Genomic DNA, 18,302 nt, shown 5'->3' with positions numbered 1-18,302 from the left:
AATTATTTCCGATCAAAATTATTTGAATAATTTTGACGGGAATAAAATCAACATGATTTTATTCTTAGGAATTCTTATTTAAATAATGATTTTATTCTTGAATGCCCAACACTGCTTACTAAGTATGTATGTAATGTATGTATCTATTTAATTTAATCAAAACTATTTCACCTACCAATGTTATAGATACCCAATGAATATGTATAATGAATTCTGCCCTAGTAGCACGGTCGCATTTTTATCGTTTATCACCATGCCTGTCACGTTCTAACAAGTATGTAAGTGCGAAAGTGACGGGCATAGTGATAGTCGATAAAAATGGAACCGTGCTGAGCCCCCTGGTATTAATGAAAGATTTGTAGTATTAAAATAAGTTTATAACTGCTATAGATATATATTTTCTGATCGCTGCATTAAGCGGTACAAGGTAAATTACGACTTAGCTCATACAACTCACCGCATCTGAAAACATTTTAAACTAAAGTCTATTTTTTATTCGGTAGACTAAAATGACATTTCGTAGTATGAACATCATGTGTCATTTCATTTCATACTATGAAATGTCATTTTAGTCTACCGAATAAAAAAATAGACTTTAATTGCTTATTATAAAATAAGCTCATAATAACTAGTACATATGTCATTTGTTAACAATGGTAAAATATCTACCACAATCCGCTAGCGCATGTATCTTTATCACAAAGTGTTTTTTTTTTAAATCACTTAAGATAAATTATACCTAACTAGGTACCAGTAAAATTACTAGTTAGGTGAAAATTTTTCTTTAAATCAGTCTTTAATCTGTAGGTACATATCAAGTGTGAACCCGAAAATAAAAATAATAATCTAAGTAGCATAAAATATATCTAAATAATAGCAGATATTACTAGGATAGGATGTTGTTTACTTGCAACCCCTTTTCTAAAAAATTCTAAACTAGAATTGACAAAAACAATAGGAACACACAGGTATAAAGATAAACAAAGGAATGGCCGCGCTGCGCCGCGGCTGTCGCTCTAAAAATAATACTGTAATCGCTCACTTGTTTTCAATTTTAGCTTAAGGACTCAAAGTGCAATATTGTTTGAATTGACAATAAGCGAAGTTACCGGCAAAAAAACTTGTTTGTGCTGGAGGCTTCATAGACCGCCCATGCCAACCACGGTTATTCAATAATAAGTTGAATTTAAGTCTGCGTAAAGTTTACAATCGTTTGAACTGGTTCAAAACCTTATTATGAGGTAACAGCATAGACGGGGTTTTTATTTCGGTTACCGGTAACAGGGGTTAACTCGATCTGATACGGTTACCGAATCAAAGTGTTACCTTATCAGACGGTTACCGTTATGGTAGGGGTTTTTATAACCACTTCTAAAATAACCCTATGAAAAACCCCGGTTAAGGTAACCGGTTCCGGTCCCTGCCTCTAAGAGAAAAAAAAGTTTAAAAATGGACAGTCATCGTTTATCGCGGAAATATAAAGAAATCTTCTTTATATTTTCGCGAACAACAGATTTCACGGTGAATTATCGCAAAACATCAAAACAGTCGTGAACTGGAATTAACGACCCATCCCACAACTGCACTATCATCTGATCACTGACTTCAAAACGAGCCACGGTAAAATGGCGTCTCGCAATTGACTCGGAAACCTAGATATTATGTGCTTTATGGTTTTCAGTTACGCCCAGTAAATCTTGCAAAGATAGTACCTAGTACAAAATTCCTTCTATAAACCATATTTTTATTACAGATACTAAAATAACAATTCGAAGTCCCCTAAATTGGCCAGCCGTCCTGTTATTTTAGTAAGTTCAAAATTGGTATAAGAGCAAAATGTTTTTCGGTAGTAAATTGGCCAAGCAAACTGGGTCTACTAAAATTATATGTGGAATATAAAAACATGGCTAAGTATATTTTTTTTACTTAATTCGTAATAGGGCAAAGCGCTAGCAGCAAATTCACATAACCCGAAAGAATTAAATTTCTTTAGAGTCTCTAGCTAGTATATCGTGTATATTGTCTTACAGGTATTCATATGCATATATTTACGGAAGATATTCTACCAGCTTCTAGGTACCAGCATAACATTGATATCATTATAGCGCGAAACAATTATTTTAGTTTACATTTTTTTCTTGGAACTTATGTTGTATTCTATGCTAATCCCAAATAATCCTAAACAAGAAAGGCCAATAACCTTTCCAGAACAACACCAGCATATCTCTCTGCACCTCATCCCCATAAATCTAATTTCGGCAGCTGTGTAAATGCAATCACAAGCGCCCATTCGGAAGCTGCGTAACAGATCTATTGCGGTGTACTATAAAATCGACTACTAAAGAAGACCTAAAATCTTCGGTAATAAGAGTGATGTTAGAAGAACATGGACTATGGAATTTGTACAAGAACAATGTAGTAACAACACGCAACAAACGAGAGTATTCGCCGCACGACTCTGCTTGTCATTAGCGTAATTCTTGTCTATTGAAGATGGCACTGGAAATTACTACAGGTTATATAAGCTTTTACGGTAAACATCAATCAGCATAATGACTAACAGTAAGAATATATATATATATATATATATATATATAGATGATAAATGTTAAAGGGGACACCGCAGGGAATTATGCAGTTTTGTAGGTTGAATAATAAGACCAGTTTGATGGTCAAATTGTAATTTATTTAAATTAAATTTTATTTAAATTACACGTTCAACGTCAGAGCTATGACTGAGAATACGAAAACGAACGAATAGTAAGCCTTAATGGGTGTAAATAATTAATAAAGGATGAAAACCTTAATATTTCTGTTGGAGAAGCCAACAATAAATTACACTTTCAAATAAAATCGAACATAGAATTAAATTTCTTTTTTAAACTAAATCGATCTAGAGAACCTTAAAACACTAAAACGCAAGACCCCAAACGAGATAATGCACCCTGTAATTATAAAAACGCCGTATAATTACGCTTATGCGTCAGAGCATTTGCGGTCGCTGTTCCGAGCCAATGCACGCAGATTTCCAAAGAAGCCATGAACTGTATTACAACTGCTATAAGATTGTATTTTGAATGGCGTTAGGGTTAGAACTGACACTGATCAGACAAGACGGAATGCAGAACATGTTAAAACCGCAAAGGTCGAGCGTGACATAACGACCGCGATCAATCATTGTAACTAGAACCACAACAAAATTTGTTTATTAAAAATCTTACAGCAGAAATAACAAAGCAATTGGAATTAATATACAAGGCTATGCAAAGATTAGTATCAAGTTACTTCCTAAATATGTGCCACAGAATATGTAATAGTATTATCACCAGTGCGGTGATATAATGCTATGTATAGGATATGTTAACCAGTTTCTTTATAAAATTATTTCTTTTTTAAATTGTGAATACACGTATAAAGAAAGAGTAGTCAATTTTAAATACCTGCCTTATCAACATATTTCTTACAAAACAATCAAATGGTGCAATCACAATCACACTGGGTCGTTCCTTTCGCCGCATGAAAACCATATCGGTTGTCTGGTACCTTCATACTTTGATCAGACGACCGCATCAACGATGCAGTAAATATGATTGAACCCTTAGAGATACAATCAAATTGGCACCATCAAAACAACCTTATATGATGTAATACAAACAAAAAAGGTATGAAAACATTTTTTTTTACTCATTAAGATGTAATCACCAATAAACGATATATTCAGAAAAGACGTTAGCGATTTACGTAATTTAATTAGAACTGCTAAACCATTTCGGACAAAGCCTAAAGCTATTGGACTTGATCAAGCACCTGATCTGGCCACCCACATCAATGTACTATTATAAACATGTATGCAATTTAAAACTTATGTCAAGGCAATAAGACTTAATATTGTTTGTTTTAGATTTGACGGAACGCCTACAGTAACAATTACAATTAATTGTGTTAAGCAAGAACCGCCAAGAGTCAAAATTGCAAACTAAATAGTAACCAGTGAAAGGAAGACGAGAGATTTAATCAAAGGTCAATTAATTTATTTTTTCACACGTAAAAAAAAAAACATACATATTTTCATACATTCAAAATTGGAACGTTACTTTGCAAGACACTTTAACATTAGTAGAAACTCCGATTTACTCTGAACCACGGCCGATCATGACCGTGTTATTGGCCTAACGTTAACACGAAGATATCGTCGGTCGTGGGATTAATAAGTACAAGTTTACGTTCAAGTGGAAAGTGAACTGTCATCGAGAATGACAGTTGAAAGAAACATTTTACATTATGAACATGTAAAGATACTGAGAAGTTACGAAGCAAATTTTGTAAATAGGTTAGACCAGTTTCTTCTTTCACTATTATATGTACAACTTAATTTCTGTTTGTCACGATTTTGAAAAAACCTTGAAAATAAAATTTATTCATTTCATGTTCTTAATTAATATTGCTATTGACAATATTGGCATCTTTAAAGAGTTCAATGCTTCGACCGATACCTCTTCACAATTTCACCTTGATGCGAAAGATTTAATCGACAGTTAATGATTTAATGTACCATCAATGAAGCCTTGAGATAATCACGTTTGTTAATTTGTCAATATAAAACTACGATTACCACAACAACCTGTAGTACTAATAACATCTTTCGGATTTATTCGCTTATGTTGTTTCTGTATATTGTGTCACAACAATGAGATTGCGTATTTGTTTATCTATTGTTAATTGATTAAACAGCAATGAGCATTTTATTTCAGCTACCGTTGCTTAATAGAAATCGTAAAGGTCAATTTTGCCACGGTTTTTAAAATACAATCACGAACATTGTGAAACCTAGCCATCTGCAATTTTTTTGCTAATCTGAACATCTGCAACGTGTCTTTATTGGGAGGAATATATAATAAAAGGTTCTTTGCCCTGTGCTTAGGGCACAAGTGCGAGCACCCATTTCAGATTTCGTTCTACCCTAGGGCGCAAAAGCCCTTTCAATCTTTCAAGGTGCCTCGGAGCGTAGAATTTTGTATTTTCACGAAAAGGTCAATGCCGCATTATTTCCTTCTAAAATCCCTTAGGGTCAGTTTCTTTCCTATTAGCATTTGTTTTAACTCCTCCTGTAACCTCGCCTTTTGTTGTTAGCCTTCGCGCAGCTAAACAATTAGCAGCATTTGTTTACAAGTCAAATTACATTTTGTTCAGTTCAATGCTACTCGTATTTGATGGAGCACTTCATTTGTTTCTGTTTGTTAATCAATATTCTGTGACATGATACGTCATAAATCAGTTATTGCATTTAACCATTACCATTAACTAACAACAATATGTGTGTAATAAAGTGGCTTTATCAGTCAGATTTATCTTACAACAAGGGCCGTTGGCTACGATTAACATAAACCATAATATTATTTCTTAACAAAGTGATTAAAAATATACCAACCACATTTCGTAAACAAAGTAATTAGAATAGACAGACACCCATCCTTCCTTAAGCCTAGAATGAATCAATACTTATCATAAAGTAAAATAAACTTACCACATTGATCTTCCCGAGTATATGATTAATCTGGTCTTTGCTGCACATTTTGTCGATCTCTTATTTTGTCCGGTGCTGGTTACTATCACATCTTCATCACTGGGTTTGTCAAATCTATTAACTAAAGTTCACTGAAAATAAAACAATTATCTTGATGTCGCAAAATACAGTTTAGAAATTTAAATCCGCATATATCTGGAGTTGATATTAAAAGGAAAAGATGCTTACTTTATGTATATTAATGAGACAGTCAGTAAATATGTATTCGAAAAACATTTTATGCTAGGAAATTTCAGCATGTTCAATTACCATCCCAATAAGTACCAAAATGAAAACAAGGTATTAACGTTAAGCTTAATAAGGAAATAGCAACACAATTCGATTCGCTGGACAATAGTAAATTACAGAACAACGTAATACGAATAACAGTAAACTGATCGATAAAACGATGATCCCGCTATCCTATTATCAACAATTAAAATCGAAAGCGGAACAGATAGATTAAGTAATTCGACTATTCATTAGCCTTTGCAAAGTCGAGCAACTTGGTGATTGGATAAATGATAGCTTTAGTCGGGTTCTGCTAATTTGCGTGAATTTATCAAGCTGTCGGTGGGTAATTTAATTTTAATAGGCTTTGGCGGAATAACGTCAAGGAGCTGTCGATACACTTATTAATTATACGTTTACCTTGCTTACGATTAGCCCGTGCCTTGCGACTATATCATAGTAATCTTGTTTTGCATACGAGCTTTCACCCCCTTCATTCCTAACTTCTAAGTCACGTACCTAAAGGAACATATTTTCGTCGATTCTCTCTAAAATTGTTTTTTTTTAAAGAATTTCAATTAGAAATAAATAATTGTTTGTGATATGTCAATGACCTGCGCAGCCTGTTCTATATAATAATTTTTCTAGCAAAGCAATAACTTTATTGCAATAGCAAATAGATAGCGATCAAATTAGTCAACCGTACAGTTATAATTAGTGCATAATAAGGGTGTCGCAACCTGTGTTAGGTGCCCACGCCAGTCAGATTAATATTACACACAATTTCCATTAACTAGTTATAATTTTCAATTATGAGTCTGCAACACTCTATACTTGCATATTTTGCAAGGTCCATTCTATTTTTTATATTGATCAATAATTGAGTCAATGATATCCCAATAGCTAGAATGCTAGGAAAAGTATGATCATAATTACAAATCATTACGGCAAAAAAAAAGAAAATACAGTTGAAAACAGAAAGAAGGTTAACTAAGCGTGTTTTTCCTCATCAAAACTAAAGATGCAAACGATTAGAATTTGCTAGTAGTTCCACCAGTCGTTTATCACCTCATCTAGTATTTACTGTCACAGTCCAAAGATGCCATGGACGATATGTCGTATAAGTTTATGCAAATTTAATTACTTTATTAGTATTAATTTATGATGATAATGATATTCTCTTCAACGGTAACGCTTATAAGTAAAATTAAATTAACAAACAATTTGAAAACTGTCTCAAACACACAATTATAAATCTATATTAGTCGTTAACGGTACTACGCCCAACACAATTTAATATGCAAATACCAGCGATTAGGCACGAGAGAAACTTTAATAGTATAATTCGGCAGTCTGGCTAAGTTGACGTAATTTTTAGGGTTCCGTACCTAAAGGGTAAAAACGGGACCCTATTACTAAGACTCCACTGTCCGTCCGTCCATCTGTCACCAGGCTGTATCTCACGAACCGTGACAGGTGATGTATTTCTGTTGCCGCTATAACAACAAATACTAAAAACAGAATAAAATAAAGATTTAAGTGGGGCTCCCATACAACAAACGTGATTTTTGACCGAAGTTAAGCAACGTCGGGCGAGTGAGTACTTGGATGGGTGACCGTTTTTTTGCTTGTTTTGCTCTATTTTTTGTTAATGGTGCGGAACCCTCCGTGCCCGAGTCCGACTCGCACTTGGCCGGTTTTTTTTACTTGTTTTAATACTGAGCCCAATACACTTACCGCATCGGTATGAATATGTATGGGGCGCGTAACATTTAAATTATTGCATTCCTTTCCTATGCTCGGTTACTCTTGGTATTTGTTTTTAGATCACTGGCCGCGATTGTTTTTTGTGAACCTGTTGTTTTTAGGGTTCCGTACCCAAAGGGTAAAAACAATACAGTCCTTTTTTGGGCAGTCGAGTAAAAACGGGACCCTATTCACCCTATTACAAAGACTCCGCTGTCCGTCTGTCCGCGAATGCTTATAATAAGACAGGATGTGTGAAATAAGTGTAGTTTAGCGTTATTATCTTAATATTTAAATTTGTATCGTTTTCAAACTAGACTAAATCCCAACGGAACTTCTTTTGGATTCTGCAAGGAATTACAGCAAAACATTTCTATTAACTTGCTCGTGACGTGATACAACTTCTATGAATGAAAATTACGTAATACGGTTTATACCTGTCAACTGCGTGAAATTGGTTTTCATCGTTTTACCTCTATACTAAAGAGAACAAGACACAATTGTCAATTGAAAGAATATCTGCGCGCACACGGAACAATTTCATGCCTTTTGGACAATTCATTTTCAAATTGATAAGTTTGATAACAGTATTTGATCAGGTTTGCTTTCACCTGAGGAATATTACTAAAGTACGTGCGTCTTGAGTTTTATAATCGAAGGAAAACGTTTGGAACTTATCTAACAACCTTCTATAGAAAACATTTTCACAGAGTAATGATGATAATGCAGAAACTAAACGGTTGAGATTTCATTTTGCATAAAATTAATATTTAAATGTGAGTACCTATGTAACCAACTTTGTATTTAGATATTATAGTCTGTGGTTAACAGTTTTCTTGTCAATAAAATGTAATTGGTGCCTAGACTTACGGCAATACATTGAATTCTTGTTAGCGCTAAACCTGCATTTTGTATTTACGACCAATTTACCATACTAAGTTCTAAGCGAACTGAGATGCAAATCAACTTGTTTGTACTATATTAGCTAGCATTACGTGAAATTCAATTTCACTCCACTCCAGTTCAATTTGTCATGTCAATTTAAGGAAGTAATAATACCCTCGCTAGTTCTCCAAGTTTAGAAACTGTATTTAGAAATAAATGTTGTCATATTTTGTACAAAAAGATCGTAAAGCAGAGTAGCATTTATTTTGACTGACGTAACATAAGCTTGAAGCATAAACAAAACGCGGCACGAAAACAATGCCCATTGCGTTTGGAAACATTTCCAACGTTCCGGGTACAACGTTCCCGATAATTTCGGCTGAAAACGATGCGCGCGTGCTCGGCCGGGAAAAAAAGTTGTCTATTACGCAATATGGCGCCGGGCGCGTGAAGATGGCCAGTGAAGTTGTGCTGAGCCCTTGGTTCGTAATGCTTATGCAATGTAACTGCTTTATAATACCTACTTGAGATTTTGATTGAGATCCAATCAAGTTCTGATTGGGAATACTAAGTGGAATTTAATTTGTTGGACAAGTGCGCTTAACGCTCATCTGCGGTACGGAATATTTACGGAATGTTTTTCGATTGCTTGTTTAATGAAATACGATTTCGTAATTTCTTTGCGTTGACTACCGCGACCAAATCATTGATCAACGATAATTTCAGTAACGATTAAGTCGTAAAATGCATACAAATTTAATAGGATATTTAAATCAACTAAATCAAATTCCGAAATAATATTTTACACATAGATAAATAGAGATGTTAGGGTGGAAAGATCTCATGATTCCATGTAGAAATGAATAAATGTCCATATAAAAGTAGTGTACCACTTTAAATAGGTACCTAAAATCATCATCATCATCTCCTAGCCGATTTCGGCCACAGCGACTGCGTTCTACAGTTCTACCGCTGAGAGCGTCGCTGGTGCGCTCTCAGGTGGCTTACATAGCCAATTTTTACAGGGAATGTGCGGCCACACTCGCTGCAGGTCAGCAGTGTCAGCACCCCTCCGATATGAGCATATTTGTGAGGTCCTAGGTCCTTTCACAACCAAACCGCGTAACCCACAGGCGAGGTGTCAGTGCAATTGGCAACAATGGAACGTGAAATTATGACAGATGCACATTGCACAGGTACGGTAAGTGAGGAGTCGTGTTAGCGTGCGTCGAAGTGTTGCAAGCGAATTCCTGTGAAAAGGTTGGGATAAGTAACTTACGATGGGTGAGTTACGGGTCATTGTTTTACATGGTTTGTATTTTAAGTCTATGTAGGTACCTGTATGTATTGTACCTAAATGCCAACCTAGGCCACAATGGGGCTACGTCGAAATCAAGACATAAGTCGAGTCGTCGATTTCTTACATACTTACGTAAAAATGTAAATAAGAATTGTCACGCTGGACAAATTTTACTGGAATACCCACCCCGAAAATGCAAAAAAAAACTGCTACCAACATTGACATATATGATTGGCCGAAATGTATACGAGACAACCGAGGCCCCATAGTAAAGTTTTCAGTATGACCTACGTATTCATCCCTCGGAGTATGGTCAGTACCTGATTCATATTTAATACGGTTCCATGAGATCAATTTTGTTGAGTGTGCAAATATCTTAAATTCTATTCTATTTAAATGCTAAAAAGTTAAAATTGAGTTATTACAGAAGAGCATTTCGATTGATAAATTATGATGGTGTAGTGATGATTTTATTGACGACCGGTCTGGCGAAGTGGGTAGGCATAGTGACCCTGCCTGTGAAGCAGATCTTAGATGGTCCTCCTAGGTTCGTGTGACGAACACAAATATTTGTTCCTGAGTCATGGGCGTTTTCTATGTATTAATCTATATAAGTATGTATATTATCGCCTAGCACCCATATATAGTATAAGCTTTGCTTAGTTTGGGGCCAGGTTGATCTGTGTAAGATGTCCCCTTATATATTTATTTACATTCTATCGGATGAGAATGTTAGAACAAGTATACAAGCGTATGAATGAACATGTTTGTTTGATTATAAAGATTCCTCCTAACAGTCAATAATACTCTTAGTGAAGTGTGAAACGAATTCCATTCGTCTGTAAACATTACACTATCTGATAAATTCTTCTTATGTCTGCCATCTTTGATAAACATTATCAACAGTGAAGATGTTGTCTTATTTGTGAAATGTAAGCAGACTTTGGTAATAATTTTAAAATAAATTTTGAGGTAAGTATTGGAAAATTACTTCTGTTACTGTAGTTTACGTAAATTAAACTTGGAAAAATAACTTAAAAAATTTACTGAAATAAATTAAGTTAATTTTTTTTTAAATTAAGCTACAGAAAAATACACCCTAAAAAAAACATGGTTTTTAAAATAACGTTTTTCCGTAAGAGCTAGTAAACGTTCATGTTCACGTGCAAAACAGAAATTCCTCTCCACACACGAGAACAATATCGAAACTAATAAAGACTAATTGGTGCACGCGCATCAATTATCTCACCGTGTGAATAGGTGACAGGTTATTACCTCATGCGCGGACCAAATGAGGGTAGTTCGCAAGCGTTATGGCTTAATTAGGGCTCTATTACACATGTTGCATCCATGGGTACTCTGTAGATTGCAGCCTTTACAATGTATTATGTAAATCATATGTGCAAGATAAATGGGACTTTTCAGGAATCACTGTAGTAGAAACGACACAAAATTTCTTGGTATCCGAGAAACATGTGAACCTACTATGTACTATGTACTACTGATAGTACTGATGGATCTGAAAGTTTACAAAATTGCGAAATTTCCACTTGGAAAAATGTCGGAAAGTTCTCATATCCTTGTTTAAGAATCATGGAAACTAAAATGATTTCTGAAAACTCCTTAATATTTATTAACAGAAAAGTTGAGTGATGAACTGATGAATATTCAAATTAGGTTTAGTTACAAGAACCTGAATAGTACCTAAGTGTGTTGTGTCAGAAAATCCTTTGCTGAAAGTAAGCATCTTTTACCTTGTCAATGAAGAAATAATCTTATTTCCAAAAATTTATGAAATTAAACAAATACAAAACAGCATTAAATTACCATAAACAAGTCACTGTATTTCACGATATCAAAACCCACTATAAAACACTGGCACGAATCACTTCCAAAAAAGCGCCTAAAACGAGAATTTTAGGCGCGCATGCGGCATGTTGGGTTGTTTACGCGCGCGGGATCAACGGCGGTCGACAGGTGACTGCGCGCGCGGCGAATGTGCGCGAAGTAGGTGGCTATGTCACAGCGTGTCAGAGAAAATAGTCGTAGAAAACCATACGTACCGTGCTTGATCGTTTAGTTTATTGCGGATGCTTGTTGTGAATGCAAACCCACCTGTCAACAATGAAAGCATGGTATTAGATTGTTTTCTTTTTGACACGATGGCATTGGTAGCAAGTTCCTATGTACTTTGTTGGCCGTTTACAGGGAAATGATATTATGCGGACGAAAGAAATGGTTCATATTATAAATGCAATCACCAATGCAAGAAAAAAAAATATAATCCGAGAAAATTGTGGTCGTATATCTTACCCACAAAGCCTTGAAAATTTCATAGGTTACTTTTACCGTAGAAAAGTACAGTCAGCATCTAATAGACAGTAACGGCCATAGTGGCCAAATACCTATACCAGAACATATCCTTTTTTTATGGTAAATTGTAAGGTAATAAGGGCTATGGTAAAAAGTAAAGGTAATGTGGTTACGATATGTACCCACATAACGTAACCACACGTTTTATAAAGTACCCACTTTGGTCGTACTATTACCACCATGTAAACGTTACTTTATTCGCAAACAATTATTAGCCCTGAATCTTGACAACATAATATATGCATCATATTATTTAAAACACAAGAGATAACTCGAGAAGACTTTCAATCATGATAAGTCAGTGTTCACACGTCAGCTGATAACGATCACGGATGGAACAAACCCATTCCTCCGTGATTCAAAAACACAGAAACACGTGCTTATTTTACTCACACAATAGAGAAACGGATAGTTTAAATTAAAAGTATATACCTATTCCTATTCCCATTTGTCCCCTACCCCAAATGGTACAAAAATCGAGCGAAATATATGTAGAGTCCGTAGTGATACAAAAGATGGTGTTTAAAATAACATTTGCTTACTACTTTTTCTCTCGTATACGATATCTAGTGCAATTTGTATATTGTAGCGTATACCTACATAGGTACCGTTTCTAGGAAGAATTGTTTAAACTTATTTAATTGTTTACACAAACGGGTCTACCGCGACATATAATTTTATTGTTTTTACCTTAAATTCCGACATTTCAGCAACTCAGTCTGGTGAAACTGAGCTGAAACGTCGGAATTGAGGGTAAAAACAATGATACTATATCGCGGTAGACCCGTTTGTGTAATTAAATATGTGTACAAAACGCGAGAGTTTACAGTTGTCTAAACTTATTTCAGTCATCAGCAAAATCAGTAAACTATAAAAGTTTGGCTATCTCGTTGATTAAAACGTTGGTGTGATTCTTATTTTTTATTAAAGATCAGAGCACGAGGAAGCAACTCGAAGCCATTTCCGTCAACACCCAATTTGGGTCTCGGTTAATTTTAAACTCGATGAAATCTCTCCGGGAACCTCGTCGAAAGACACGTGTTTTATTAACTATCAGTGGCAGTTCCCTATTATTGGGAGCTTGCTTAGTTGTGATACTTGTGATGTGATTGTGATTGCGTTTGTTTGTTTGTGATTGCTGTGGCAGATGATGCCGGTCTGGCATTGGATTGAGCTCTTCAATCATCGCAGACGCTGCAATCAACCTCCCCGCAACACCTGACGCTTTTACCTGACCTTTGACGCTTTATTGACGCTGCAACAATTATCTGCTACGTATAGATGTCGTGGCCAATTATGACTTAATTTAAGACATTTTAGCGGCCTATCCTACCTCTTTGCGGGTGTCCATGGGCCCCGGTAATCGCTTACTATTAAGCGATTCGCCTGTTCGTTTGTCTCTTATAGGTATCATAAAAAAAAGATTTCTTGATAAAAAATAAATAAATTGCTGTCATCTATATACTACTCTTAAGGTGACGGTAGAGGTGGGTAAATTTTCAGATTCTGTCAATTTACCCCATTTCACACACAAGCGCACTTCACGCACACTACCTCACTTTACTGGGACAGGTCATTGACCCATCAAGTTTTTTTAAGATTGCGTTTTGAGTTTAGTGTTAACCACTGACCTCTTTTGAGGAACAGAAACTGTAAAACGTTCCATTGAAAGAAGAAAGAGAAACAATACATTAAATCTTGCTCTCCTTGTCTGTTCATGTCACACGTGACGTATTTAAATTCTAATTTAATTCATTTGATTGTTAACTATTTTCTGCATATTATGGCTTTGTCGAGATACGCGTTTTGTAAAGTTAAACCGAATAAACCCAGATGTCATTAAGTCAGATGTAAAATGTTATTTACTACTCTATACGGTTATTCATAAGGCGAAAAATCAATTCAATTAAAAATTTAAATAAATAAAGTTTCGGCAGGGTGGAAATTTAATTAAGGCCGACAAACTAAAATTTAATAATATATGTCGGCTGATGTACCCCTAAGATCTTTACAGATTTACTTGTACGAGTATCCTATATTCGCTATTTATTTTGCTATTAAATTTATAAAATTAAAATAAATAATTAAATATTATACTGGCATTCCACCGCTATTATTTCAGTGCTGAACTGATTATCTTCGATCGTAGCCTTGATGATGTAGTTGTACTTACACTTACGGCGGTAGAAGCGGCAATGAACCCCGCGCAGCGTAGAACGAGAGGTGCGTTGGGATAAGTGCATATACATATAATTCTTCGTGCGTCTGTCTGTCTGTCCGTCCGTCTGTCACAGTCTATTTTCTCCGAAACTACTGGACCAATTCAGTTGAAATTTGGCACACATATGTAAATTTGGCACACAAATGTAAATTTGTGACCCAAAGATGGACGTGTAACGTAAATAAAATGTATTTTAGAGAATTTGAAATACGGTAGCCATTTTTGGGGGGGGTAAATGAAAAAATTAAAATAGTAGTTTATGCAACAGTGATATAATAAGGGTTCTTAAAATGCAAGGGTCGTAGTTACAAAACGAGACGTAGTCGAGTTTTGTAAAAAAAGACCCGAGAATTTTAAGAACCAATTATGAGCTGTTGCATACATTACTTTTTCTATGACAGCTGCAAAAAAAAAAAAAAAAAAAAAAAAAAAAAAAAAAAAAAAAAAAAAAAAAAAAAAAATATTAAAAAAAAGAGTTATTATTAAAAAAAAGAGTTATTATTAAAAAAAAGAGTTATTATTAAAAAAAAAAAAAAGATATTATTAAAAAAAAGAGTTATTATTTAAAAAAATTGAGTTATTATTTAAAAAAAAAAAGAGTTATTATTGTAAATGAAAACATACCTCTTTCAATCAAGATGATCGGAACTTGTATCTTTAAAAAAAATAAAGCAGTTGTATTATACTCATAAGATGACTGCTAGCAGTCATCTTATGAGCCTATAGACAAAGCATTCAAATGACATTGCTTTAGATATCACTGTCAGTCATTTAATTGACACATTTAAGTGCTGGAGTAGAAAAAATATGTTTTTTAAACTATATAGTGTTACATATCAAATAAAAGAGCTCATTGTAAGAATCTCAAACATAACTTTTTTTATAATTTTAGGATTAATAGTTCAGCAGTTATTCATGAAAATAGGCAAAAAATGATCATTCTCCGCCCACTTTCTCCGAAACAACTGGATCTAAAATTTTGAAAAAAATACACAAAGTAGTTCTTTACCTATATATGTCAGGAAAATCTATAAGAAATGTGCAGTCAAGCGTGAGACGGACTTAATATACGGAACCCTTAGAATGCGAGTCCGACTCGCACTTGTTTTTGTTTAGCTCTTATTAGGTTTAAGGAGTTTTATGAGTGAAAAAAGAAGTTTTTTGTTTTATGTGCCCGCGTTATTGCCGATCGATTGTGTTTTAAACGATAATTAGACAAAAAAACTTGTTTTTCACCCAACGAATATAGATCCCCATGACACATCTTCCAAGTCGCCTTTGGATAGGCTTAATTTTAAAAATAATTGAAATAATGTTCTATATCATTCATACTTGCAAAAAAAGACTAAAAATAATTTACGTGACCAATGCTTATTATTAGTAAATATCTTACAATTTAATGTCTGATATATCACACGATACAAAAAAATGGCCGTAAAGTTAAAAGTTTATTTATTTACGTTACTAGTCCATCTTTGGATCACCGACTCTTTGTCATATGTGAAAAATGTGTACCAAATTTCAATTGAATTAGTCTATTAGGGGCAGACACACGAGTGATCTTAAAAGGGATTTTTTTCTTGAATGATTTGTATGTACTTACCCCAACGCACCTGACGTTCCACGCGGCGCAGCGTAATCAGTAAGTACCTAATAATTAGTGTCCGACCGAAACACAAATTTCTGTATATATAAATATTGTTGTCCTACTTGCTCGCCAACTTTTGGTCTTTGTCACATAGTTTAGTTTCATAATACGAAGTACTATTTCGTATGTTTCGGCCAGGCCGAAAGATTCGGCCGTTTTTTGGCCGAAACCGAAACTACGGCCGAAACATGATTTTATGGCCGAAACCGAAACCGAATCTTCGGTCGGACACTACGAATAATCACAATGGTCTTAAGTACCACAGACCCTACTGTCGCTTAAGTCCTTTATGACAATCTCTGCCTATTAGAACTTATAAAAAAAAAAGAAACCGAGTAATTATATCCAACTACCGAACCTGCTTACAAATTTTCTCGAGATATTTGAGAAATGTGATATGCAAAGGAGAACATTCGAACAAACGAAAGTATTTTTGCCCAAGCTGAAACGGAGACCTTCGCCTACGCTCGGTCAGTGATGGTTTAGGTACAGTCAGCTGCAGGTCACCCCTGCATAGAAGATTGTATGCAGGGGTGGTACCTTTTCTCTGCAGCTGACTGTACACCTATAAAAAATTGTTGTACCTGCTGCAATTTTATACCGGTACCGTACTTTATATTTCAACAGGTATAGTACCTTCAAAACGAAGCGGTATTGATAAATAATAACGGTACCGTACCGCCTATAAATAATAATAATAATTCAGCCTATATACAGGGTGGTCCAAACCTTGACGTCCAAAAATTTTTTTTTTAGATTCCTCACGTCGTGGGCTATCAGAATATACCCCATGTATGTTAGCCGATTTTTCGTAGTTATCGAGTTATGATTTTTTTTTACTTTTAACTTTTCATATGAAATTCCGGGGTTCCCATACAGAGTGGCTAAAAAATAACTGCATTTCCGTTGCCAGGGAGGTTTTGGGATTATACTGAGCAACTTTTACAATGGGGCCAACCCCGAAACCGCGAAAAAAAATTACCCTGCCATAGAAAATGGACTAGCCAAAATGTATAAAAAGCCAATTTTTTTTTCGCGATTTCGGGGTTGGTCCCATAATAAAAGTTGCTCAGTATAATCCCAACACCTCACTGGCAACGGAATGCAGTTATTTTTCAGCCACTCTGTATGGGAACCCCGGAATTTCATAGGAATAAGAATAAGAATAGAATAAGAATAAGAATTGTTTATTGCCACATACATGAACATAAAATAGAGTTAGAATTACTTACATAATAAAATAAAACAGTTGTTATCATATACAAAACAAAAGTGAGAAGATCTTTGTAGTAGGCAAAGGGTTCCAGTCTCAGCGTGTGCCGGGCCTAGGTGCCCGGCGCTGGTTTTCAGACCGGTCCCAGACTAAGGACGGTCGGAGAATATTACCTACATAGGAAAAGTTAAAAGCTTAAAAAATCATAACTTGAAAACTACGAAAAATCGGCTAACATACATATGGGGTACATTATGATAGCCCACGATTTTTGGACGTCACGGTTTGGACCACCCTGTATAGACAATAATCTCAACGCTAGCCCAATGCGGATTGGGGACTTCACACACAGCTTTGAATTTCTTCGCAAATGTATGCACTACGAGTATGCAGGTTTCCTCACGATGTTTCCTCCTTCACCGAAAAGCTAGTGGTAAATATCAAATGATATTTCGTACATAAGTTCCGAAAAACTCATTGGTACGAGCCAGGATACCAATGAGTTTTTCCTTACCGCTTATACCGTAAAGAAATAATGCAGTCTCTGCTTTGCACGATTATTGTGTGGACATAATTCTTATAATCACCGAAACATACATACCTCTACGCACAGAATGTCATTGAAATAAAACATTGTTTTTTATAGTAAATTAATATAACATTCGATTTATACACATAACAATAAGCAGGCCAGGCCGCAGCGATATTGGCCTGTAAGCTTCATCTCGGTCTCCAAATCCGCAAAACTCGCTGGTACTAAATGCTGGTCTTGCCGTTATTAATTATCTTGATTCTTGAAGATTATCAGAACAGCACGTTACGTAATCGCATACATAGACGGAACGAACGTCAACAAAGTAGGTGTAGACACTGCAAGTCTTTAGGTATTAAACGAATTACGCTTCGTATTAATAGATGAGTAATATTTAAATGAACATATAATATTCTCTAACATAAATACAAGATTACAATTAATTGACATCAAAAGTCATTGACGTACAGAAGTCATATACATTTTTATAATGACGCAAAATTGATACCAGCATAATGAAAATCAATCCCAATCAGTAAAACGAATCTTTAAACTTTTTTCATTTTAAGCGGGTTTTGAAGGAACAAGTT

The 18,302-nt window shown here is 35.1% G+C and overlaps 1 protein-coding gene across 1 annotated transcript in view; it reads right to left on the bottom strand.

Moving 5' to 3' along the window:
• Positions 1-5,696, bottom strand: part of LOC134653679 (disheveled-associated activator of morphogenesis 1) — a 91,552-nt gene extending 85,856 nt beyond the window's left edge. Inside the window, exon 1 of the mRNA XM_063509072.1 lies at positions 5,525-5,696. Coding sequence (XP_063365142.1) covers positions 5,525-5,572 — 48 coding nt within the window. The 5' untranslated portion in view covers positions 5,573-5,696. The remainder of the gene's footprint in view (positions 1-5,524) is intronic.
• Between the last annotated feature and the right edge of the window lie 12,606 nt (positions 5,697-18,302).

The sequence above is a fragment of the Cydia amplana genome, chromosome 13 (assembly GCF_948474715.1).
Source record: "Cydia amplana chromosome 13, ilCydAmpl1.1, whole genome shotgun sequence".
NCBI classification, from domain to species: Eukaryota; Metazoa; Arthropoda; class Insecta; order Lepidoptera; family Tortricidae; genus Cydia; species Cydia amplana.
This window is presented reverse-complemented; position numbering and strand designations above follow the sequence as displayed.